Source organism: Sapajus apella, unplaced genomic scaffold (assembly GCF_009761245.1).
Source record: "Sapajus apella isolate SASKATOON/1434 unplaced genomic scaffold, GSC_monkey_1.0 scaffold64, whole genome shotgun sequence".
Classification (NCBI taxonomy): domain Eukaryota; kingdom Metazoa; phylum Chordata; class Mammalia; order Primates; family Cebidae; genus Sapajus; species Sapajus apella.
The window spans coordinates 6,605,545-6,632,885 of record NW_022437004.1 but is presented as its reverse complement, the minus strand read 5'-3'; the positions used below and the strand labels follow the sequence as shown (position 1 = coordinate 6,632,885).

Sequence of the window (27,341 nt, the reverse complement as noted above, 5' to 3'; positions counted from 1 at the left end):
TACTGTATTCCTGAGTTTTTCTTAAATGGCTTATTCATGCACCTTTTTTTTTTTGGGAGGGGGACAGGATCTCACTCTGTTATCCAGGTTACAGTGTGGTACAATCATAGCTCACTGCAGCCTCAAACTCCTGGGCTCAAGTGATCCTCCTGTCTCAGCCTCCCAAAGCACTGGGATTACAAATGTGAGCCACCATGCCTGGTCTAGGCCTTTCTTCTTAAACACAGCACATGAAATGTATTTTTTTTTCCTTTTCCATTATCACCATCAAATATTTACCAAGTTCCTATCATGTACTATATAGCAGTTCTAGGAGCAAACGATATGGAATATCAGGTTAACTGAAGGCTAACCACAAGCAGATACTTGTAAATTCAAGTGGAAAAACCTTTACTGTTGTCAGTTGCTAGGATGCTGAGATGATAATGATATGGTCCCTGTCCTCTAGAAGTTCCCACTATAATAGAAATAGATTTATGAACAAAAAAATTATCATATGCTAGGAAGGATTCAAAAATAGAAATATCTACCACACATACGGGTGACTACACATAAAAGCATCAGAGAAAACTTCATATAGGAGCTAAAATTTAAGCTGGGTCCTGAGGTATGGTTTGAAGTTTGCCAGGTAAAGATGGGAAAATGTTGTTCCAGAGTTGGGAGGAAGCATGTACAAAGGTAGTAAAAGTGATAGCATTATTTAGCCCAGATTTCAGTACAATTAAGAGATTGTAGAAAAGAACGTTGAAGTGTGCTGTGAAACATACTTTTTGCATAAAACTTAACAGTCTGGACTTTATACTACGATCACCAAGGAGCAGAGAAGCCTCATATTCGCTTCTGTATTTCAGAAAAATAACACTGGTGGCAATTTGAAAGATAAACTGGGGCAAGGAAGGACTGGCAGCAAGGCAAGTTAGAAGGCTACTGCAAGATTCAGATGAGAACCAATAAAGATACAAAGTAAGGATTGTAGTTGCCTAACCTCCAAGGCAGCATGACTAGAATTCTGTGTAAAATAATTCCTAAACTAGTTCTTTCTCCAAGAGTTATCCTTATATACTGATAGCTGCTGACTCCTCAGTACCAATGAGATCATAATCCTTAATTTCAAATTAAGAACATGAACCTCAATTTCATTTCTAGTAGCTATGGCTCACTTAAATTCTAAATAATAAGCCATAACTACTAGATTTATTTATTTATTTGCCATGTCCATTGCTAAAGTAGCTACTAGATCTTATTCCTATTTGTACAACAGTAAGTTTGTTACTAGGATTTGGAAAACAGGGACCTTGCAATTTTAAAAATGCAATTTGGCCTTGGTTTTATTTTATTTATATCCATCACTATACTAAAAGGGGATGGCCTTGTTTTTAAGAGAAAGTTTACTCCAAAGATTCTAAAATTCTGCAACATTTGGATAAGGATGAAACTAAAAACCTGACACCAGGCCACTTTTTCTATAAGCTTTCTTTAGTATTTTGACCAAAAGAAAAGTCCTATATAAAGCCTGCACAACAAAACAACTTTATAAAACAACTTCTCATATTCTGCATAACACTGAGTGAATCATTTAGACGACAGTGGACAGAAAAAGGGAGCTGAAAATAGTACTAGATATTACCTCGGCTTCCTTAGAGTAAGTTCTACAATTACCTTGCAAAAGCACACAATTTTGCTATCCTCAGGCAGGCTTATAATTTTTTAAAAGACTTCAAATAAAGGTCATTTATTTCAGTATTTGTTCCAGCATTTCCAGAGATACTTGTAAATTCAAGTGGAAATTTGTTCCAGTGGAAAAAAAAAATAGTTCTCAGAATTGCTTATATTAGGGTTTAAATCCTTCACTTATTAGATGTTATTACAGTCATCCCTTGGTATCTGCCAGGGATTAGCTCCAGGATACCCCAAGGGAACCAAAATCCAAAATCCAAGGATACTTGGTACCTTGTAAATTGTCTCTAGATTATACTATCTAATATAATGTAAATGATATGTAAATATTGTTATATTGTTTTTAAAATTTGTATTATTTCCTTGTTGGCTTATTATTTTTTCTCCAAATGTTTTCAATCCATCATTCCATGGTTGGTCGAATCTATGGATGTGGAACCCACAGACACAGAGGGCCAACTGTACTTAATTTCTTGGAATCTGAATTTCCTCACTTACAACATGTTTATAATAAAGACAGACTAAATTTTGTAAGGGCTACTAGTATATGCATAAGGCAACTGCATACGAAAACCTAACACTATTAGGCTTAGAAAACATACTCTATTCTATGTAATATACCAAATAAGTGTCTCAGAAATAAATATCATTGTTCTTAACACTTAACCACACTACTATAACCTACTATATGGATTCTAGAAGTTTATTAGTGACATAAATATGAAGTTAATGGCATCTTTTATAGGCACAACGAAAGAAACACTTATTAGAAGAAGGTATTTGCATCATCAGACCATTTTGAGCCTGGTGTGTTTTCCCCAGTAATTGGGGGATCCTTAGATGCTTTAACAACAAGCACAGTTTCTCCATCCTTCGCTGTATACATACTTTCTAATACTTTCTCTCTCCTTCCACTCCCAATTCCTAATAAAAATCTCTCATTCACATTAAAAACTTATTCTGGCAAGTCTTCCTCTTCCACCTCTACTACCTTCTATGTTGGTGACAATGCTATTCATATAAAATATACAAAGGCAAGAAACAAAAGGAAACAGTATGTACTATTCTTCATACTCAGTACATTATACATAAAATATGGAGTTTCTAGGTAAAATAAAATATTGCATACTATATGTCTATTATTTTTAACGGCATGCCTGTGTTACCAGTCTATGACTCTGAACTATCAGTACTTACCCTCACAGAGGAAATGAACAAATGAAAAAAATATATAAAAAAGATATATGTATTAGATGTAAAATATATACGTAAAAATATGTAAGATATATGTAAATATATATGTAAAAAACTATTACAAAAAGAGTTGATCTTCATTGTTCATATCACATACAGCAGGTCCTCAACTAATGTCATTTCATTAAAATGTTGATGAAAAAAGACTATTTACAACCAGAACCACTGCCTGTGTGAATTCTGCACATCTTCCACATACCTGCCTGAGTTTTCTCTGCATACTCTGGTTTCTTCTCAATCCCCAAATATGCACATGTTAGGTGAACTGGTAAAGCTAAATCATCCCATTACGGGTGTGTGTGGTATGTGAGTGCACCCTGCAATGAAAAGGCATCCTGTCCAGGACTGGCGCCCACCTTGCTCCCTAAGCTGCTGGGATAGGCTCCAGCTACCTGAGACACTGAACTGAAATAAGCAGGTTAAAAAATGAATGAATACAAATTACTATAAAACAAAAATTTATAAAGTATATGGTAATCATACAAATGCACAATACATGATGCAGTATAAAAGCACTCAGCCAGCCTACCATATTTCTTATTTTTTGTTTTTGAACTGCATGGTGGTAGGAGGTGCTCCTTACAATTTTCACTTTCCAAACACCACTACTACTACAACCACTGTCACTCATTGACTCAATAAACATTGGGTAAATAATTTTTACTTTTTGAGATAGGATCTCATTCTGCCACCCAGGCTGGAATGCAGTGGCACCATTACAGCTGACTGCAGCACTGTGTGATTGCTTAATGCAGGGTCTATCAATAATAACACCATAAACAATTGGGGCTGAATAATATGGTTTTGTTTGTTTGTTTTTTCGAGATAGGATTTTGCTCTGTTGTCCGTACTGGAGTGCAGTGGCATGATCATGGCTCACTGCAGCCTTGACCTCCCAGGCTCAAGGGATCCTCCCATATCAGGCTCCCAAGTGGCTGAGACTACAGGAGCAGGCCACCACCCCTGACTAATTTTTCTATTTTTTTTTTTGGGTAGAGATGGGGTTTCACCATGTTACTCAGGCTGGTTCTGAACTCCTGAGGTCAAGCAATCTGCCCACCTCGATCACCTAGTGTTAAGATTACAGGTGTGAGCCACCATGCCCAGCCAATTCTTTCTTGTTTTTATCCTTTTTAAATGTATATATAGCTCACATTAATTTTAAGGTTTAATTTTAGAAGTGTTCTGGGTCTTTATTAGAAATTCGGTAATGTTTTTTGACCAGAAATATGCCATAGGAACTTAACTCTTTTTTTTTTTTTTTTTTTTGAGACGGAGTTTCACTCATGTTACCCAGGCTGGAGTGCAATGGCGCGATCTCGGCTCACCGTAACCTCCGCCTCCTGGGTTCAGGCAATTCTCCTGCCTCAGCCTCCTGAGTAGCTGGGATTACAGGCACGCACCACCATGCCCAGCTAATTTTTTGTATTTTTAGTAGAGACGGGGTTTCACCATGTTGACCAGGATGGTCTCGATCTCTTGACCTCGTGATCCACCCGCCTCGGCCTCCCAAAGTGCTGGGATTACAGGCTTGAGCCACCGCGCCCGGCCTTAACTCTTATTTATATCAATTCCCTTACGGTAAAATTGCTTTCATTATATGTTGTTTTCCTTAAACTTGCAGTTTCCAAGAACCTATCAACAACACTGAGGACTTACTGTAATATAAATTACCTTTCTATGTATATAAAGATGTTCCCTATTTCAATTGTGAATATACAGATCTGTGCACTCAAAAATAACAAGCCTATTAGGATTCAAACAGCTATTTGTATACCCATGTTCACAGGAGCATTATTCACAAAGCCAAAAAGCACAAGCATGAACAAAATATGATAAATACATACAATGGCATATTCAGCCTTTAAGAGGAAAGAAATTCTGATACATGCTACAACATGAATGAACCTTGAAGACATTACGGTAAATGAAATAAGAATGAACCCATTTAGACATCTAGAGTAGTCAGTTCATACAGACAGAAAGCAAAATGGTGTTGAGGCTGGGGAAGAGAAGAGGTAATGGGGAGTTGTTTAATGAATACAGAATTTCGGTTTGGGAAGATGTTGTACCTGGATGGTGGTGGTGGTTGCACAATAGCATGAATACACTTAATGCCACAGATCTGAACACTTAAAACTGGTTAAAGAGGTAAATTTTACGATATCCATATTTAACCACAATAAAAAAATGCTTATTAAAAGATGCATTAGTTATGAGACAGTATACCTCATCTGTTTCAAACTGAGTATGGCTAACAATGAGGCAGAAAAGCAGCAAGCAGGTAGAGAGATTTATAATAGCTGCACTAGGTCCTATGGCATGAAGGGATCAGCAGAAGTCAAGAAGCCTTCTATAAGATTTGACTTTCTTGAAAACACATTTTAATCCTGGGCCTCTTCTCTCCAAATCACCTGTTTCTTTTAGTCTTTTTCCAGTGACACTGTGTGTTGCTTCTAACAGAGGTTCAGTTTTACAGCCTTTCCCTCAAGTGTCCTATCCTAAAAGTAAAACTTGGATCATCTAAGGTGGTGGTTTTCAACAAGGGGTAATTTTGCTTCCTATCCCCGCAACACCCAGGGACATTTGGCAATGTCTGGAGACATTTTTGGGTTGTCACAATTGGAAGTAGGGTGGGGAGTGGTGCTACTGACACTGAGTGGGTATAAGCCAATTATGCTGCTAGAAATCCTACAATGCACAGGATAGGCTCCCACAACAAAAACTTAACCAACCCAAAATGCTAACAAAATGCTTACTTTGAGAAACCCTGTTCTAAGGTTTTTCTAAGTTGCTTGATTCATGGTGGAAACTGATCATAAGTTAAAAGTTTCCGCCTTTTGGATTGCTTGAACCCAGGAGTTTGAGGCTATGATGCATTATGATTATGCCTGTGAATAGCCACTGGAATCTAGCCACTGCAATCTATGTTAGGAAACATAGTAAGACCCTGTTTCTTAAAAAAAAAAAAAAAAAAAAAAAAGTTTCTTCCTCTTATTCCTTACTTTCTCTTCTCATTTATTTTGAGGAAATAGGATAAGAACCAGTGGTAACACCTTAGGTGAAAGGAGGCTACTTATATATTATCATTCGCTTCACCCTGGCCAATCCTAACCATGACCTGGGCCATGGTGAAAAACATATCCTGGGCCATGGTGAAAAATTCAGGCGGTGGGATAGGACTTGTGGTCAAATTGTTGGGGACAGAGGAAAAGAAGAAAACAGCAACAAAAAAATCCAAGTGAAGACAGTGGAGGGCAGTGCCTATGCCATCTGGATTGGATAATTCTTCCTGATGACGATTTAGATATAGATGAGTTGGACAGACATAATTTAGAAACCTATATAAGAAAATATGCATTTTAATGAGGTTATAACAAAAAATTTAAAATTCAATTAAAAAATTAAATCACAGATTTTCCCACAACATACTAATTCAACATACTACTTATGATTACTTAAAATCTGCATTTTTTTCTAAGGAGCAATAACCTAATGAGTATGTAACACTAATATGTCAGTAATAAGGGCAATTACTTTTGCTTTTATTTTCCTCTTATACGAAATTAAATAACAACATACCTGCTGTAGTATAACTCATTTAGTACAATTTAGGTATTTTGAGAAATTCAATCCACTAAGCTCATTAGGGTAATTCATTATTATGCTACACATTAAAATGGTGTCTGCTTACAGTCATTTTGGAAAACTTTGACAGTAAATGCTAGAGCTGAAAATACACACACACTACAGCCTAGCAATTCCATTCGTAGGTTTATACTCAACGGAAATGTATACACTCACCAAAAGACATTTATAAGGATGTTCTCCACAGTACTACTCATAATAGCTCAGAACTGAAAAATCCTCAAATGACTATCAATGGGAGAATGAATAATACTTTTGGACATAAGAAAAAATGGATAAATAAATGGAAGACTATACAGCAATGACAATGAATGAACTACAAATACATGCAACAATAAAGATGAATCTCACTTTGGTAGGTTGAATAACGGCCTCCAAAGATAGCCAGGGTCTGAATCCCTGGAACATGTAAATGTCACTTAAATGGTAAAAAAGATTTTGTAGATATGATTAAATTAAGGATCTTGAGATAGGGGGATTATCCCCGCCTTATGCAAGTGAGCCCTAAATGTAGAGGCAGGGAAAGAACTGACTACGGAAGGGAAGATGATACAATGACAAAAGCTGGCATTGATCATAGAGAGAAAGGGGTCACAAGCCCATAAATATAGGCAGTCACTAGAAGCCAACCAAGGCAAGAAAACATTCTCCCTCACAACCTCAAGAAAGAACCAACACATCTGGTACTTTGATTCGGGCTTAATGAAACTGATTTTTGGAGTTCTGATCTCCAGGACTATAAAAGAATAAATCTGTGTTGTTTTACACCACTAAGTTTGTGGTAATTTGCTATAGTGGCAACAAGAAACTAAAATATTCACAAAAATGATGAATGAAAAAAAGACTGTACTATATATGAGTGCATTTACATAAAATAAAAAACAGGCAAAACTAGTCTATGATTTTAGAAGTCAGGATAGTAGTTACTTTCAGCAAGAAAAAAGTGTTAAGATGGGGCAAGAAGAAGGCTTCTGGGTACACATAATGCTCTGTGTTTTGATCTGAGGACTGATGATATCAGTTTGCTTAATCTGTGAAAACCTTTATTTGTGCACTGTTCTGTGTGTGTGGTATATGCAGCTTTATGTGTGGTATATGCAGCTTTAAAGGCTTTTCAGCACTTATTAATCTGGTAATCTGCTGAAAAAGATATATAACATATATTCAAGGGGATGGAAAAATACTTAAGGAATAATAACTTTATTTCTCAAGAACGCTAACGATTTTGTTTCTCTCTTCAAAAGATTAAAAAAATTTTAACTGGCAAAACGTTAATAGTGACTTTTAATTCCAAAAAAAGAAAAAAAAAAAAGGAAAAGAAAACCTAAAAGTAAAATATTGCTTAAGCAGCTTTGTTATGCCTCGATCTTACGACTGTAAATTACAAAAACACAAGTAAAACCACATTTTTTGAAATAATAGTAAACAAAAACAAAAGGCAGGTACTACATACCAAATGACCAAAATGTCTTTTGGGCCTAAGATTTTTGAAACTAGTAAAAATAGTAAATAGAAATCTCTCTATAGATCATTAAATATAAAAACCATTTATAAAACACATCACAATTTTATTGCTTGAAGAATACAGCATATGAAATCACAAGAATGTCAAAATGAAACGTCACTAGGCTTCAAACGTATAATACATTATCAGATGCAGTAAAATATTAATTAACCTGAACTCTGCATCAGAAAAAAAAAGTTATGGAAAATATCTAAGTTGTTTACTTAAGAAACAGATATACTTAAAATAGAAAGTATAAAGATGTTACAGTACAAATTAGAAAAGCCAACATGTATTAACTTATTATTGTTCTAGGCTAGACTACCTTTGGTACTTAAACTTTGTAAAAAACAATTTCTTCTATCTCATCCAAACGCACTTCATGGATATGACATCCATGAAGTAACTTCAACTTAAAACATTCAGCAAAATTAACCTTTTCACTTCATGGGGGAAGTATATTTAATAAATGTATAACAATATTTCCCTTTTACTAAAACTGCAAAATATGATCATTAAGAAACCTAATACTTATAAAACTTTACTTGCTTAGCTCTCCAATTAAAATTGGAATCCTGGTAGCCACAAGCTATTTTTGGGCTTGGTGAATACATAAGTTTAAAAGATTTGGCAACTGACATAGGAATTTAATTACTTCATACTATATTAAGTGTCTCTTCCTTTCTATTTCCAAAATATAGACACTATACCATTTCTTCAACATCCTGGATTCCTATAATCACTACCATACTTTATTTATTAGAGCCAAATTAAAGCTTCTGTCTTTTAACAAGCAGGTAGAAACTATTGATGTTTCATATAGGACTGATCAGTTATAACACAACTTATATTACATATAGGGCTGATCAGTTATTTCAAATAGCGCTGATCAGTTATAACATAACTTCTTAAGCAAAACTAATCCTTTTTTAAAGCTATCACTCAATTATGATGGAGACAATAATGTCATCTCAAAAGGTAACGTTGGACTCTAGGCTATCTAGTCAGGAAAATGTAAAAGTAATTCTAAAAACAATAAGTAAACTGTAACTACAAGTTAAATTAAAAATCCCTCTCTTATGGCAAGCATTCTCATTAACTTTCATTTCTTTCCCCCAGCAAAGGTTTGAATATTCATGAACCTCTGTTAAACCAAGGGAACCAAAGCAATTGTTTCAAAAGTCCCACCTACATATTTGAATAATATGAGTATGGATGAACTAGGCAAGTAATACTATCAACAATTATTGAATTGGAGTGAAATAGTAAAAATCATGACAGACTTTTAAACTGGGCAGTCTCTGAAATGTCATAGTGGAGCTCAAAATGAATTATGCTGTAATAAAACTATAGTTTTTACCTCTACACAAAACAAAAACAAAATAAAAAAACATAACCACCAAATTTATACAACTACTATTGAACATACTCCGTAGTTTTTGAATGTCTTGAAGTTTTTCTAACAAGTTTATCTGAGCATATATATTTATTGCCTATATATGTACTCATTTTAAAAGACAAATTCAGATACTACAGAACTGAACACTTTTCAGCAACCTGATCCAATGTCTACTGATTCATACAGCACCCCCCCTTAATAATTTAAAATTCATAAGTTTCAGTTTAGTTAAAAGGGCAGAGGAAATGCAAATGCGGATTTAGAGCTTTGTATAAATTTCACTGTATTTTTATAAACTTGAAGTTTTCTGTAACACTGTTTATTGATCAAATGAAGGACTCGCTATCTAAAATTTCATAAACACCATTAAAAATTCAAAATTGATATTATACTGAACCTTAAATTTTCAATAGTTCAAAGAGACAGTTTTTACATGTATAGCACACAAGAGATGAAACTCAATAGCAGACATCCCTAGAATACCAATGACAAGTCCACCAAGATGCATACAAAATTACAGGTAAGCATTTCTTTCACTGTTTTTGTTGTGCAGGGAAAAACATTTATAGAAGAAATAGAAACTCAGCTGGTGAATTTCAGATATCATCATCATCTTCTTCATCCTGAGAAGATCCTGCCTGATTAGATGCACTGGCTGAGGCAGCAGCAAGCTGTGCTTGTTGGGCGGCTTGCTGCATTTGAAGCCATTCCTGTTGGGCCAATTCTGCTTGTTGCTGTCTAGCCTAAACACCCAAAAAAAAAAAGTCTTTTAAAAAAACTCGCAATATATACACTTCGGTTAGATGTAGATTAGGCCAGTATTACAGACAATTATTATCATACTTGGATATTTTCAAACTACTATGTAATTGTCACATATCTGGAGAACATAAACTCTACAGGTAAATATAATTACAGATTACTTTTTTTCTAACCCAACACAGGTCTAAGAAATTTCTCAAACTTGAGTCTCTTATAAATGGTCCCCTTTCATGTCATGTAATTTATGACCTTTGGTTCAACTGAAGACGTTGAAAAAGTTGACAAAAACCTACAATATTTCCTGTGGCTCTGTCCCTGTACTTTTTTATTCCCTTCATTTCACTTGATTCTTCTGTACCCTCAAATTATAATTTTGATATAAACATTTTTCAATCTAAAATTTATTTATATGGTTTAAAAGTTCTCTAGTACAGTACCTCATAGGAAAGAAGTACTGTACATGTATGCAGTAGCTGCCCTGGTATTTCTTTGAGTTTCTTATTTTTTTCTTTCTGAGCTTCTATTACAATTCTCTAACCTACTATATGTCTCTCTGTGTCCCTCATTCCCTCTCTGTAAGTACACACATTTGTAAAATACACAGATACACATACAAATATACATATCCTTCCTGTATATACACTAGTAAAAAGATACTACTTAAAATTCATTCATCTGATATATCCTCTATTAAAAACCACCACAGGATTTTAGAAACCAAGATGCATACATATGAATTACATATGAAACAGCTAAGGCTCCTTCTCAATTTAATTTCATCTGTTTGCAGAAAAACTACACCAAAAAGGGAAAAAATGAACCTGTTCTTAAAAAGGTCTTATAAATTCCCATTAGACTCTGCCAAAACAATCTTTTCCTCCTTCTGTCTGTTCTTGCAATTGTTCTGTAAGTCTAGCTCATACCCTCCCCTAATTCCTAGTCATCATTTGAAATGCAAATCAATTAGTCTTTCTTGACCTTTCTAGGCCACATTTTATGCTCTATTTCATATACCATAATTCCCCATGCATTCCCATATCCCTCCACTTTGTTCTAGAATTATCTAAGTTTATATCTTTTGTTTCCACCACACTTGAGAATAGAGATTGTTTCCATATTCTTTGTTTCATTGCTAACACAAAGGCCCTCAATATTTTCTGAATGAACATACTACGGGAAAACAGTGATGCTCAGCATAACCTGTAACATTTAAGATTTTACCATGTACAATCCTCATTCTTCTGAATAATCTGTCATGACTTATTATCCAAATATTTCTAGATATAAATTCTAATCAGGTCATTATTTCATTTTTTTTTAAAAATCGTTTGTTACCAACCAAATCCAAATTTCTTAGCCTAGAATTCAGTCCTCCAAATTAGTGTCTACTCCAACCTCTCTATAAACTTTCTTTGTAACATGTACTTTGTGTTTCAAAAAAGCCTAGAACACAAAATGTTTCCCAAATATACACCATACTGCCTCATCTTTGCTACCTTTACTCATGCTGACATTCATCCTATGTGAAATTTCCTGCCATTTACTGAAAATCTAACCTTCCTTGAAATACTATTTTCTCCTCGTGGTATATCAGTCAGTGTATAATCAGGAGATAGAAGTCAGACGAGTTACTGGAATGGAAAAAAGATAATATAAAGAATTGTTAAACAAGTATAAAGTTGCTATTAGGCAAGTGAAAAGGCAAGAGGAGAACAGTAAAATATCATGAAAGTAGCAGCCACAGGAAGCAGCCACCAACCTCAAAACTGAGGGAACAAAAGAAAATGCTGCAATTTTTAAAATCTAGAAATTAAAGAAACCACTTCATGGAACTGAAACTCAGACCTTGGAAGGATGGAAATAGATAAGCTGGTACAAATATATCTGGGCTTGAAGAAGGGCCCCAAGGGTTGGCATCCACATCCCCAGAGTCGGGGTATGGGGTGTGGGTTCAGGCTGGTCGTGTATTAGAGAAAATGAAAACTGAATTCAGTTTCTGCTACAGGAAAACTGATGCAACCAGAATGAAGAAGTGTTGCTGAGTTGTTCAAAGGAACTAAAAGACAAAGGGAAATAAAAGGAGTAAGCCCTTTTTCTTCCTCCATCCATGCAATCTCCCTCTAGAACCCCATTCTGGCAAGAGTCTAATGGGGAGTCAGCTAGCAAAGAGACATATGGCTTGCACAGTATTAGGTCCAGTCACAAAGCAGAGCACAGAAAGGTGGGTCTGGGGCTAAGACAACTGCATACTAGTTGGCACACTCCTGCACCTCCAAAATTTGATGTAATGTTCCCATACTTGGGATTTCTTTCTTTTTCTTTCTTATTTTTGTAGAGACAGGGTCTCACTATATTGCCTAGACTGGTCTTGACTGCTTGGGCTCAAGTGATCCTCCCACCTGGGCCTCCCAAAGTGCTATGTTTACAGATGTGAACCACTATGCCCAGCCAGAATCTTTTTCTAATAATTGGTCAGCCTCGTATTATAGTTGTCTTCTTCATCCAAGTAGTCCGTCTCAAAATAGATGTCAGTGTGTCAGTACTATACCTCCCCTACTAGATACTAAGTTTCTTAAGAAGAATGATATATTCCCATTATGGAAGAAGTATGACAATTCCTCAAGGATGTAGAAATAGAAATTCCATTTGGTCCAGCAATCCCCTTACTGAGTATATACCCAAAGGATTATAAATCAGTCTATTGTAAAGACACATGCACACGTATATTCACTGTGGCACTGTTTACAATAGCAAAGACCTGGAACCAACCCAAATGTCCACTGATGATAAGACTGGACAAGGAAAATGTGGTACACATACACCATGGAATACTATGCAGTCATAAAAAACGATGAGTTTGTGTCCTTTGTAGCAACACAGATGAATCTGGAAACCATCATTCTCAGCAAACTGACACAAGAACAGAAAACGTCAGTTTTCCTATGCAACAATCCTGCATGATCTGCACATGTACCCCAGAACCTAAAGTACAATAAAAATAAAAAATAAATAAAGAATAATGATATATTCTTCATTTTTGTATATCTACAGTACCACATGTCTTGCATACAGTAGGGACATGTTAATTGAATTCTGACCTGAAATTTGTTGATTGATGGTTAGGAGTGGGGTAGTGCTGGTGTAGGTGGCAGTAGTGAAGTAGAAGAAGAAAAGTTATTATCTTTGGGGAAAGCTATCCAAGTAACCATAGTATCAGAGACTAATATAGGAAGAGTTCTACATTAAATGTTATTTTTTTTAAATCAGATGAGTAAGAATTGAAAGGAAAAAAAATTACTGAATTTGGCGATTAAATGTTTCTGTGGTAGAGCAGAAGTTAAATTTGAGAAATAAGTGGTTGTACCTTTTCAAAAAATAGTAACACTGATCATTATTTATTTATTTAGAGACAGGGTCTCACAACATTATCCAGGCTAAAGTACTTCACAGGCACAATTGCTATCCACTGCAACCTTGAACTCCTGGCCTCAAGGGATTGTCCTGCCTTGATCTCCTGAGTAGCTGCTACTACAGGAAGGTGCCACCTTGCCTGATGGGTAACACAGATAATTACAGCAAAAAATGAAAGGGTTTGCGGGACACAAGGAGATGCAGAAGACCCATATATCCTGCTCGGGGCGTGCGGGCGTCCGCCGCGGTCTGTGCGCTGGGATGAGCCGGGCTTCCGGTGGAAGCGAGGGAAGCCAGTCGCAGCAGCCATGGCTAGTACAATGGTAGCAGTTGGACTGACCACTGCAGCTGCAGGATTTGCAGGCCGTTATGTTTTGCAAGCCATGAAGCATATGGAGCCTCAAGTAAAACAAGTTTTTCAAAGTCTACCAAAATCTGCCTTCAGTGGTGGCTATTACAGAGGTGGGTTTGAACCCAAAATGACAAAACGGGAAGCAGCATTAATACTAGGTGTAAGCCCTACTACCAATAAAGGGAAAATAAGAGATGCTCACCGACGAATTATGCTTTTAAATCATCCTGACAAAGGAGGATCTCCTTATATAGCAGCCAAAATCAATGAAGCTAAAGATCTACTAGAAGGTCAAGCTAAAAAATGAAGTAAAGGTATCATGAATTTTAAGCACATATTACTTTATGTATATGAGTACTAGCTTTTTATAATAAAATGCCTCAGAGTTACAGTTTAAAAAAAAAAAAAAAAAAGAAGACCCATATATCATTAAAGGCACAGAGAAATAAATAAGTAAAGACTAAAGGTATTAGAAAAAACAAGGATAAGACCACTTTTACAGTAAGCAAAACTTTCTTTTGCCTAGGAAATTAGAAATCAGCCATTCTCCCTAATAATGACTATCATCTATTTTTGTAAAGAAATACGAAAAATAGTTGATTCTAACACACTGGCATATTTACTTTTATGGCAGAAATACCCAAAGAGTTCAAAACCAACTAACAGAGCTTCTCTAAAAACATTTTTAGAGTTCATAAGAAAATTGCAGGGCAAATCAAATACGTAAATTTAACCAACTTAAGCATACCTACCTTTTGTGGTCTAATCAACTACAAATAAGTATAATTTTATGACATGGAAAAAAATTCAAATAATTTCAAGTCTCTACAGAGGTTTTATTGCAAAGGTAGTTTATTCAATTTGGTAGTTTATTCAATGATCTGCAAAGCTGTGTCCTAGTTACATTTCAAATTTAATTGACTTTTAGGCACTATGGCCCAGTATCAGCTCCCATACTTTTCTCTAAACATAAAAGCATTTCTATGCCTTTAAAACTAACTGTTGAGCTGGGCTTGCTAGTGCATACCTATAGTACCAGCTACTCGTGAGGTGGAGGCAGGAGGATCCCTTGAGCCCAGGAGTTCTAGGCTGAAGTGTGCCTGATTGAGCCCGTCAACAGCCACTGTACTCCAGCCCGGGCAACATTTTAAGGTCCCGTCTCTTTAAAAAAAAGTTGATGATAAAATTTTATTTGTATTTATTTCCACAAATCGAACATTTTTCAGTGATATTTACTCTAATGTATTGTTTTCTCTCTTGCTCTCTACTCAATCCAACCCAGGTTTTTTTTTGTTTTTTGTTTTTTGTTTTTTTCTAAAATTGGGGTGTGATAGACGGTAAATAGGCATATATTTCCTAATTCACTTTTCTTTTGGAGGTTTTCATTATGTTTTAAGATTCTCACTCCCACATATTAAAATGACTCATTTATAATTTAAAGTTAACTTTAATCTTGATGTATTAAAGATTCCCTCCTTCCAAATATTTGCCGCTAGCTTCATTTAGGCTGTTATTGTGTTAACATTTAAAATCTAAAAAATGAAACAAAATGAAAGTGATAAAAATGATATATTTACTTATCCATTCTTTCATGTTTAGAACTTCAGTGCTCTAGGAAAGAAGTACTGGGCAACTGCTATAATTTTACCTCTCTGCTTCTCATCCTCACCAGAGCAAAGAAATACTAGAGATCTTCACACATAAGCCAGGTAAGAAACAAGGGAGATAAAAAAGAAAAATAAAAAACAGGTAATAGGGATAGAGAAGTGAAGACAGGTATGGCAGGCAGTCAATTATTTCTTCAAATTTTTCCCTGACAAGGATAATGCATATTCTATTTAAAAGCCCCATAATAAGTTTAAGCAGATAAAATGGAGGCTAGAGCATCAGCATGGTATTGTAGAAACAGTACAGGCTTTGGGGTCAAAATATATAAGTTTAAATATAGATTCCAACACTTCCTAACTTTCTGAACTTACTGTTTTATTTAGGTCAATCTTTCCCACTCAATCTTTCCCAGTAGACTAAATAACGACAGGAACCTTGACTCTCTTGTTCACTCTTGTAAGCCTAGCACCTAGCATGATGCTTGATAAATTGCGAGGACTTCAGTAAGTAACTGTAGAACAAATGAAAAATAATTCCAAGCAAATTTTTCCAACTCTATTTCCTAATATGTAAATGAATACAATAAAATGTATACTTCATAAAAACTCTGCAAAGTTTCTATGTATTTAAAGTATCCAGGAGAGCATCTTCTGTCACTAAATGTTTAATTTAGCATTCTCTAGGTGGTCTGCAACAGCATAAATCAATAAATAGCCATTAACGTTTTTAAAACATCAACACCTCTTCTTCCGTACCTCATATTCATATGGATTATAATACTGCATGTACTCATGCCTGCTTCAAAGGCTTTTCCTCTTTAGTGCCTATGATAGGTTGTTGTGAGGATTAAATGAGATAATGCAATTAAATTACTTGGCAATGTGATTAACATATGGTTAGAACTCAATAAATTTAAGTTTTTATTTTCTTATAAGTTTAAATGGTACTTGGTATCTAGTGACTAACAATACTTAAGACTCAAATGCACTTTGATGTAAACCAAACTGACTGTTATAGCTGCAGAGAGATCAGCTACAGGACTAATCTGGAAGAGTTTATCTAAAATGATGCTTCCCAGTTCTAATGGTTACTACAGCTTCTCTTCTATTCACTCCAAAGCTGCCTTATAATTTCACATGAGAGGCCAGAACTGAGAAGGGAAAAAACAGCCTTGCAACCAATTCCTCTCTCTTTTCTTTTTGAAACAAGAAATATTAGTACTTGGTTTTAATCCATCAGAGACTAGATATTAGAATTATAACAAGAAAAGAAGAAGACATTTTCTCCCTTTCTTTGCTCTACTATCCTTAAGATTTTTTTTAAGAGTAAAATGCTTCAAAGGTGTATATTAAAGACCATATTTAACTACACAGTTGACATTAATCAGATTTTGCTTGTATGCCATGGATCATAAAATCTGCATAGTATTTTCTCATCAGCTCATCATTTTAAATCTTAAGAATATTTAGGTATACTTTTCATGCTTTAAAATGGTCATTCTGTCTGAAAAAGATATCAAAGTGAAATTTCAATGGGTATTTGGAGTTGTTCTCTTTACAAAACAGACTGCTGCAAACATTTACTTTCACATAAACCAGAGTCAAATTGGTCAGCTCTGAATACTAGATTCTATAATCAATTAGCTAGAAAAAGGGAATCCTCAGTGTATGTCTGTTAATTTAGGAAGCAATTTCAAATGCAAACAGGGTAGGATTCAAAAGAAAATAATTTAAATACATTACTTACTTTTGCAAATAATTCTTGTTGCTGTCTCAATAATTCTTCTTCAGGAATGCCAAGGTTTTCCAAACGAGAACTGGCCTTTCTTCTTTTTAATGCTACTGTTTTACACTCTTGCAAGACTTCTTTTACTTCACTGATATAAGAGCCAAATCCCAAACTTTCTAGTGCTAGAGAAATGAAAATATTAAAATATGAAAGGGTGATAAAACACAGCTTTCCTCCAACCTGTGGATCACAAAGTTTTTCTGAGTTTTTCTTTGTAGGAGGGGAATGTTTTGCTGTTTTCTAATAATTGTACCTATTTTATAGTTGTACAACAGTTGTCTGGGCAGCAAGACAAGTATTTTATCAACCTGCTAAATATTAGGTGGCAAATCAGTTAAAACTTGAGGAACCAAGGCACATGCCTTCACTTTTCATTCTGACTAATTTTTAAAAGACCAAAGCATTTCCTGTAACTGGGAGGAAAAAAAAGCCCAGTATAAGAACATACGGTTTTAGTAAGAAAAAACCCTTTGTGTCATTTGACTTAGAAAAAGTAGGCTGGTAACACATTCTCTACTAAGTTTCAGTAGGACAGAATAAAAGGACAGATGAGTTTTTCTTTTGTCCAACACACCAACAGGAGGCTATTTTTAGCAGATACCAAATACTGGTGGAAATAAGTCATGAAATTCAGCACTTACAGTCAGCCATCAGGTTTCTCTTGAAAATAAAACAACAGAAAAAATAAAAACATTTTAAAATGATGTGGCAGAAAAACTGAGATGAAAGAAGACTATAAGGATACAAGAAGCATTAATAAAATTTTTTCTCCCCTTTTCATATTTAGAAAGGAAATTTTACAGGAAAAAAAAATGGGCTGGGCATGGTGGCTCATGACTTTAATTCCAGCACTTTGGGTGGCCAAGGTGGGAGGATCCCTTTATTCCAGGAGTTCAAGACCACCCTGGGCAACATGGCAAGACCTCATCTCTACAAAAAAATAAAAAAATTAGCTGGGTGTGATGGCTCATGCCTATGGTTCCAGTTGCTCAGGAGGCTGAGGCGGGAGGATTGCACGAGACCAGGAGATTGAGGATGTGGTAAGCCATGACTACATTGCTGTACTCCAGCCTGGATGACACAGCAAGACCCTGTCTCAAAAAAATAAAAATAAAAAAATAAATCACACACTCTAAATACCTTCTGTAACCCAGAAAAGACAAGGCATAAAATTTCCTGCTCATAGTATATTATATTTTACAGTTTTGGTATGTTGACTAATGTCCTAAAGGAATATTTTGTATTGTGAACCAATGACGAAACATAGGTGGTAAAAAACACAGTAAATCAATTTACCTCATCAGTTCTTGTAGTCTTTCAATCATTATGTTGAATTAGATTGCTTTTAGCATATATGCTCTCACTTCTAACTTCAGGGATTTGCTCTTCTGAGAGAATGCCAAATATACCTTTACAAATCCACATGCCCATGCAAACTGTGGTTTTAAGACATTTTGAATGATTTACAACTTTAATTATTTCCAATGTTAAGCTGTTTTTATCAACCTTCTTTAGAAATAACCTGATGCCAAAAAGCAGAGTACTGTACTATTAATAAGTTAACTCATCTCCCCTGACCTCCCTAAAAACTTCAGAAAAGCATTAATCTAAGTTCTGTATATCAAATTCACCAACATATAATTCTGGCTTCAAAGAGTTTGAGATATAATGGGAAAATAAGTGACAACTAGGCAGCCTGTATTTTTCATTTGAATTGACAGACTGATTTACTGTTTTAAGTGTCAATGATAGAAGCCAAAGTTTTTCTATTATCTTTTTTCTTTTTAAAAATCTTTTCTACTACATAGAAAATTTTAACAAGATCGGCTGGAGACAATACCAAAAAAACCCAAGTGAATGGTTTATGGTTTCCCACCATATTCTAAAGAAAGTCTGATTTCCTAGTCCTACACCAAAGTCATCCAAGATCTAGGCCATGCTAATTTTCCAGCTTTATTTCTGCCATTAAATCCCTGCATACTTCTGCTAAATATGACTGCTCAACATTTCTCAAGGAGCCAGTTTCTCACATTCATGTTGATGGCAATAAACTCAAGGCACAGATTAAACCCATCTTCAAATTAAGCTTGCTTGATCCTTCCAAACAGACATAATCTCCCCTTTTTAGATGAGATAGACCTAGAACTGAAATTTGGTTGACACAGTATTTGTAAAACCTTGGATCAATTGTTTAATATGTCTAAGCTTCAGTTTTTCCCTCTATAAAATGAGAATAGCATCCATTTCATAATAGCTTCCTACAACCAGGAGCAAGTACAGTGGTTAAGCATACAGGCCTTAAAGCCAACCACCAGGGACTGACTCCAAACTCTGCTTCATATTAGCTGTGTGACCCTTCACCTCTGAGCCTCACAGTTTTCTCACCTCTAAGAAAGAATAACAATAGCACCCACATCTCATTGGATCAGGATGTGAATAAATGAATTAATGTAAGAGATCAGAACAAAGGCTTGTCCCACAGAGTGAGCAATATATTATATATTTATTATCACATTGTGGCTGAGCACAGTGTCTCATGCCTGTAACCTCAGTGTTTTGGGAGGCCAAGACAGGAGGACAGATTGAGGCCAGGAGTTCCAGACCAGTGTGGGCAACACAGTGAGACCCTGTGTCTACAAAAAATTAAAAATTAGCCAGGCACAGGGGTGCATGCCTGTAGTCCCAGCTACTTGGGAGGCTGAGGCAGGAAAATCACTTATGCCCACAAGTTTGAGGCCACAGTGATCTATGACTGTGGCACTGTACTCCAACCTGGGTGAGAGAGCAAGACCCTGCCTCTTAAAAATTAAAAATAATAAATCAATATCATATTATTACTTTTAAGATTGTAGGAATCAACAGTTAATTAACATAAGGCATTTAACAGCGTCTAGCACATTAGAATCACTTAACCAACTCAGACTATGTATTACTCATCTTTATTTTTAAAATTTAAAAGAGTACCCTCGTAAGTGTATAGGACCTAAATGAATGTATAGCTATATAATATTACATTTAAATTCAAGCTGGACAAGCATATTGATAAAAAATTAAATTGATGAAATTAACAAATCAACACACTGGAGAGACAACCCTCCAAAATAGCATAAATTACTAGACACTAAGAAAATCCAAGCCAGCCAACCATGGTGGCTCATGCCTGTAATCCCAGCACTTGGGGAGGCCAAGGCAAGGGGATCACTTGAGGTCAGGAGTTAGAGATCAGCCTGGCCCACATGACAACACCTTGTCTCTAAAAAAAAAATACAAAAATTAGCTAGGTATGGTGGCCCATGTCTGTAATCCCAGCTACTCAGAAGGCTGAGGCACGAGAATCACTTGAACCTGAGAGGCAGAGGTTGTATTGAGCCGAGATCACACCACCGCACTCCAGCCTGATAGAACATCACTCTGTCTCAAAAATAAATAAATAAATATAATAATAATAATAATACTAAAGAAAGAAAATCCAATCCAAGCTATTTTTAACCATGGAGGGCTTGAATTTAAAAACTCAAAAAATATATAACTACCTTTAAAAATATTTAAGGCTGAGAACACTGCTTTCAAGAAACTGGCAAGTAGGTCCAAGGTTAATATTTAATATTATTCAAAGACTTGCCATATGTAAAAACTATACTCTCAGTAAAATGGTTGAAAAGGAGCAGCCATAAATTTAACTTCAAAAATTTCATTGACTTTAATTTTGAACACATTTGGCTAACAGATATCAATAACTGGCCACAGTACCTTCTAAATAGGGAGATATGTTACATCTTTTGCTATCATTCCCATTTTATCATTAGTTATCATTCCCATTTTATGAAAAGAGAATATTAAAGAATAAAGGAAATGGCTACCAAGCAGGGCCACCATTTATGGTTGTATAGATTGTACAGTACAACATACTAGAGGACCATTCTTATTGTAAATATCATAAATTTGTATGTTTACTGTGACACTTTTTCTAGCAGACAGTAGTAGCAATGCTTTTTAAGGAAGGAGTGGCTTTTTCTAATTTGTACAAAGGGAACTTACGGACTATTGATGGCCCTATTCTAAGGATCTCATGTTTCTAAAACAGAAAAATATATTTTTTTAAATTTGTGGGTAAAACTAACACACATCACTATATATCACCCTCTGCCATGTATCTTAAAACTACAAACGGCAAAGTCCATGGTGTATATAGGGGAAAAAATACTTAGCACATTTTTCAGCTTAAAAGACAGATGTTAACAAGACAGCTATTCAAATAACAAAAAAAGTAAAAACTTCTCCTAAGTAACAATAATCTTCATGTATGCTTATCTTATTTTACAAAGTGATGTACTCCTGCAAAGTTCTGTCATAACATAAATTTATGTGAATCACTTTATACTTCATATGCATAAAATGTTTTTTCATTTTTAAAATTATGTGATATATAGTACCCTTTAAATACTATATAAAGCAACATTCTCTGATTTCACCATTTTCTTTTGCTTGTGGGAGGGAAGGGCTTAATGTATTTCACATAAAATACATTAAGAGGATGTAGGCCAACGTGACTTCTTGGCTCATTATCCTCGCAAAGGTTTCTGAAGACCCTTAAGAATCATGTCCTCCATGGTATTACTACTGGGAATCTTGGATAACAATGAGAGATGAATGGCAGAGAAGGAATTGAGTATCATATATCTTAATATCCTTCATAGTATCTAGCACAATGCCAAGTACTTGGTAGTATTCAATAAGTAATTGTAGGGTGGCTGAAGCAAAACAGGAACAGGCTTTAGAGCAAAGCTTCTCAAAGTGTGGTCCATGGACTTGTGCTAGAACTGCTCCTAATGGATACGGATTAGTTAAGTACAGAAAGTCAAAGCATTTAAGTACCTTCACTGCAATTTGACAAAAAAATTTTATGTCTATTGAATCTAATAGTAAAAAATGGAGTGTTGGTCTTTTGCTCATCTTTTCTAGTGATCCATTTTCATGTTATCTTACAAAGGTACCAGTGTGAGAAGGACAGGAATTTTTTTAAAACTCTTTCAACATAAGACAGCTTGGAGCAACTCAATGGCTGAAGATGCAAACTCTCAGATACTCTTTCAAACTTTTACTACTTTCAGTTACTATTCTCATAAATGTGAGGGCAGATATTTCATGTAAGGTTCTCAACCCCTAATTCTCAAAAATTACAATACCTGAAATCAAGTTTTATATAAGAAAGCCTTAAACGATTTGCCTAAAGTTAAAGAATTGTCAGTGCAGAACCTACAGCTCTTGACTCTCAATATCAATTCTTTCTATAAGGCAGCAGAACATGTTAGAACTCATTCAAGAATACATGTTCACAAAACACTCCAACAAAATAGGAATACAAAATAGCTCAGAACTCGCTCTATTCATGTGTCTATGATCTTACTACCAAGTCTACTTTCTTAAACTCAAAATAAGCTAAACGGAAACCAATTTTTTTAAAAACTAAGTTATATTATTTCATAAATTTACTGGTGATAAAATTAGTTTAACTTTAACTTGCATTTTACAGAACTACCTCAAAATGCTTAATTTGCTCGGACAAGATAAAACAAGGTGATAAATGAACAAGTGAAATGTCCTGAAGCAAAGTCTAGTTCATTAAACTTATATTAAAACCCAAACTTCCAACATGTGAGAATCATACCACTTTAAAATGTACATTTGGCCGGGCGCGGTGGCTCAAGCCTGTAATCCCAGCACTTTGGGAGGCCGAGGCGGGTGGATCACAAGGTCAAGAGATCGAGACCATCCTGGTCAACACAGTGAAACCCCGTCTCTACTAAAACTACAAAAAATTAGCTGGGCATGGTGGCGCGTGCCTGTAATCCCAGCTACTGAGGAGGCTGAGGCAGGAGAATTGCCTGAACCCAGGAGGCGGAGGTTGCGGTGAGCCGAGATCGCGCCATTGCACTCCAGCCTGGGTAACAAGAGCGAAACTCCGTCTCAAAAAAAAAAAAAAAGTACATTTATTCCACTTGGCTATATTCTACATTCCTAATCAATGCTGACAGAAAAGTATAAAATATGTCATATCTATTATGATTTGTATATAGGAACACACTTCAAACACCTAAAACATATAAATCTTAAGAATTTCTTTAAAAATTTATCCTCTCAAAACAGAACTTCTTTGGAACAATTAAACAATATGAGATTACAAATGTATAACGTCTACAACCCCAATTGGGGAGAATTCTTTGGTGAAAATGTAGATTCTTATCCACTTAATAGCATAATAAAAGAAAAAAAGTAAATTTATAAGACTGTAACAGGTCAATACATGATTTTTTTAAATGAATAAATCATCTTCATTACACAAAGAAAATGCTTTTTCATTATAACTTTCTGACTCATGTTAAACTTCATTTAGCATATTCCAAAGTTGAACTATTTAGCATACTGCTTGCTACAGCTGCACTTCTATTCCATCATGTCAATCAGAAATCTAAATATATCCTAGAAAAGAATTAACTCTCCCCAAGAAGACAGACTGTAATGTGTTATTAGGTTTTTGGAATGATCCCGACTTCTGTAGTGTAAACAAATGTTTAGGCAGACCCTGTTGAAATCTTCTGCAATTTTCATTAGAAAAGCAATGTTGATAAAAGGTTCTTCTTCCTTTTTATGAGTTGTAAAAAGAAATTACAGCTATCTGTGCTGGATAATCTTGTGAAAGACTTATGACAGCAATCACACATACAATGTAAAAATAAATACGCAAGAGAAAAAGTAGACAACTTGGCTTTCATTTTACTTGCTAGAGTATTCAGTACTCCAAACAAGTAGAAAAAAAAAATACTAGTTTTAAGAATCAAATATGCTTTTTCCTAGGGATTTTTCTCCTATGGACTGAAATGGGCAGGATATATTTTTAAAACACCCTCAAGACATCATAAAGGATTAAAAATGAATCACTCAATCCTTTTGTCAATATTGAAAGTAAAATATTGGATATGGTCAACATAAGCAGATGTGTTTTCTACTTCAGTACAACAGGAAAGTCACATTTTAAAAAGTTAAATTACAGAAATTAAGTGATAGACAACTATCTGCCTACCAAAATGATTAAAATTAACCATTTTTTCCCTGATTTCACAAGCAATCAATACTTTTAAATTAGATTACGAAAGGCAAGTTCTCACCTCAAACTGAGTACAACTCTTTCACAAGAGTACATGTAAAAAAAAAAAAAAATCGCAAAAGGTACATTCCCAAAACATTATGACTAGTAAATATGTTTCTCCTCTCTGAAACCATCAGAATACAGTCCCCCAAATCCCTATTACAGGACCAAATCCTTTCCAGGATAAAAGAAGCTGTTGAAGCTTTCAGAAGTGCTGTTCAATAAAAGCTTAAGTGTATACATTCAAATGGTAATGACAGTAGGAAAGGACAAGGAAATTTTCCGTTTAAAAAAAAAAACAAAAAAACGAAACTTACATAAACTTTCAATCCAAGATTGTAAAACTTACCACCACAGAACAGAACAAAGCAAAAGACATAAAAGCAAACAAAAAGAAGAAACAAAAATTTAAAGTTCACCCTTTTCTTACAGAATGGAACAGGAGTGAGTGCTCTGGTAACTCATTCATGAACGTACCATCAAACCATTTTTAAAGCAGAAAACATACTCCTTTTATTCAACAACGATAAACGTGACAACGTTGAACACATCGCATGTTAAGAATCTTTTAACTCATGTGTTCAGAAGATAAATCTTTTCCTCTGCATTGGCGAAAGGTTAGGTGGGGAAGGGATGCTCTGTCTCCACTCAAACTTGAAGTTCCTCTGTCGGAATTTTAACTTTCCAAGGGAGAACTTCTGCATTCCTTAATTATTATCTAAATTCAACTTCAGGCAAGCAATTCTTGTTGCTTTGGCTTACCTGGCTGTAAAGTGAGATCACTCTTATTCTTTATGTTTTGGGGACGTTGACCTAAATGTTTGCACTCCTTCCGCGTATTCGCTGGATGAAAAGTACTGCAAGAATGCTACAAAAGGAGTGTTTTAAAGCACCGGCTGCCTACATGCCAGTCTAGCTTTTTCATGAAGTTACATACCAGTGAAAAGGAATGAAGGCTTTGACACGAACAGGTCACGCGATTAGCAGACTGTCCCCCTAGACCCTCATTCAAACCAATTCCCACACATGACTTACCTTGTATGACATGCTCTGGTGAGATGGTCTTCTTTTCCGATTTGTTACAAATCTCATTGGCTTCAGAAGATATAAGGTGAATGAATTCAGTGCAGCAGTTCACCACCAGCTCTCGAGCATCGTTGGCCACTCGGACATTAGGAAGAGTCTCTTTGATCATTTTATTGATAGCAGCTCTTGGGATAGTGAGATCATCATCGTTGCCAGACGAGGAAGCCATAGTACCTTCCTGTTTCTCGCGCCTCGACTTTTAAAAACTCCCCAGCTCTGGTCCACTACTCTACGGATATTTCTCAAAACGCCGCCCTCGGAGACTGATCCCGGGGGGTGCTCTTCGAAGAGAGTGCAGAAAATGAACGGAGGAGGAGCTGGCTTGAGGGCTGGGAACACCCGAGTGTGTAAGAGATTTAGGATGAGTTTGGGAGGAAAGTGGAGGCCTGAGGATTCTAGAGAGAACACAGCCCCGGCTGAGGAGGGGAAAGCACTGTGGTCCGGAAATTTGAGCGGCCGGGGAACCACCTTCGGGTCTCCTCAGAGGGGCGGGCGCTGTCGCCTAACTGGTCCCCAACGGCGTCGGAGCAGAGGCAAGATCCAGGGGCACTGGCCTCGCCGCGGTACCGGGTGGGTACCCAGCGGGCTCGGCTCTACAGAGCCCGAGGCCCCGCTGCCGCCGCCGCCGCCGCCGCCAGCAGCCGTTGCCGCCGCCTCGGCCAAACCATCCTTCAGACACCCGCGCCGCCGCCTCACAACATGTCCGCCGCTGCCGCTACCGCTGCTGGAACGGCGACGGCCGCCTGGGAACTAATATGGACAGAGCCAGGCACAGTGGGAGTCGCACTGGCGGCCTCCGTGGCCGCGTAGCCCGAACGTAGATCTTGGAAGCCGAAGCGGCGGCAACGGTGGTCCCTCCAGAGGCCAGGGAAGGTTTACTGGAAGCCGCTCCCGACACCCTTTGCGCCACCGGAAGCCTCGATCCCTCAGATTTCCCCCTCCCTCCCGGACCGACTTCCGGGTGTGGCTGCAGCCCTTCCCCCACCAAGGCCGGCTGCAGCCGCCAGCTCGCTCTGCCAGCAGCTTCCGCCTGCTGTGGTCCTGGCTAGCGCTTGGGGATCTCGTCCCTTCAGAGGCCCTAGCCAGGCAAGCGCGCGCGTCACTGTACGGGAGAGATCCAAGCATGCACTTGTTCTGGGGCCGGGACGCTGGATCTGGGAAGGGGTCGGTGGCGGGGTAGATGGGCGAGGAGGGATCGTCTCTACCCTCTTTCAAGCAGCTGAGGCCTCCGAACCCTTCCCTGGCCGGATTTGGGGATAGAGGAGCGCTGGTATTAATAAAACAGCTCTTTGCTATTCCTTTAGGAGCCCAAAGGAGGTTTTCAATCCCAATGAGGATTGAAAGTGAGAAGAATGGGGCCTGAGCTTGGGAGTGGGAGGTGGGGAAAGCAGAACCCCGTGTGCCTGTTTCTGCATCGTCTGGAGAAAAAGCTTTTGAAGATGTCTAATAGACCTTACTCGGATTAAGCTCTCTAAAGTTCTCCACCTATGTATGTGTGTGTGTATGTGTATATGTGTATATATATATATATATATATATATATATATATATATATATATATGGCTTCATGGGAAATGAAACATTCAGAGAAGTTACTTGCCCAGAAGAGACTAAGCCGCCTAAAGGCTAAGTAGGAAAGTAGAAGTCAGTTCCAACATAGTGGAAATGCATGGCATTCAGTGAGCTACGTTAGAATGTTCCCATT

At 36.6% G+C, this 27,341-nt stretch overlaps 1 protein-coding gene and 1 pseudogene across 4 annotated transcripts; one reads left to right on the top strand and one right to left on the bottom strand.

Moving 5' to 3' along the window:
* On the bottom strand, positions 1-27,124 carry DR1 (down-regulator of transcription 1). Of its 3 annotated transcripts, XR_004259798.1 has the most exons (4): positions 25,586-27,124; positions 17,362-17,525; positions 3,131-3,336; positions 1-457 (listed from the first exon to the last, which is right to left on the bottom strand). XR_004259798.1 is itself a non-coding variant. In XM_032247994.1 (3 exons), the coding sequence occupies exons 1-3, from the start codon at positions 25,803-25,805 to the stop codon at positions 3,211-3,213; spliced, it is 510 nt and encodes a 169-aa protein (XP_032103885.1). In that variant the 5' UTR covers positions 25,806-27,124; the 3' UTR covers positions 2,980-3,210. The 3 variants fall into 3 exon arrangements, 2 of the variants coding, with proteins under 2 accessions (XP_032103885.1, XP_032103884.1); XM_032247994.1 differs by lacking the exon at positions 1-457 and having other exon boundaries at positions 2,980-3,336; XM_032247993.1 differs by lacking the exons at positions 1-457; positions 3,131-3,336 and adding an exon at positions 5,905-10,225.
* On the top strand, positions 13,887-14,403 carry LOC116530045 (annotated as a pseudogene). Its single transcript, XR_004259799.1, has one exon. The product of XR_004259799.1 is annotated as a mitochondrial import inner membrane translocase subunit TIM14 pseudogene (transcript).
* Positions 27,125-27,341: the final 217 nt, after the last annotated feature.

What these genes read in the sequence shown, in the direction of transcription:
- DR1 (XM_032247993.1), bottom strand. Translation starts at nt 25,805, where the DNA reads ATGGCTTCCTCGTCTGGCAACGATGATGATCTCACTATCCCAAGAGCT. An exon ending in ACCAGAGCATGTCATACAAG is followed by an intron (nt 17,526 to 25,585) that starts GTAAGTCATGTG and finishes TCATTTCTCTAG; the next exon opens with CACTAGAAAGTTTGGGATTT. An exon ending in AACAAGAATTATTTGCAAAA is followed by an intron (nt 10,226 to 17,361) that starts GTAAGTAATGTA and finishes TTGGGTGTTTAG; the next exon opens with GCTAGACAGCAACAAGCAGA.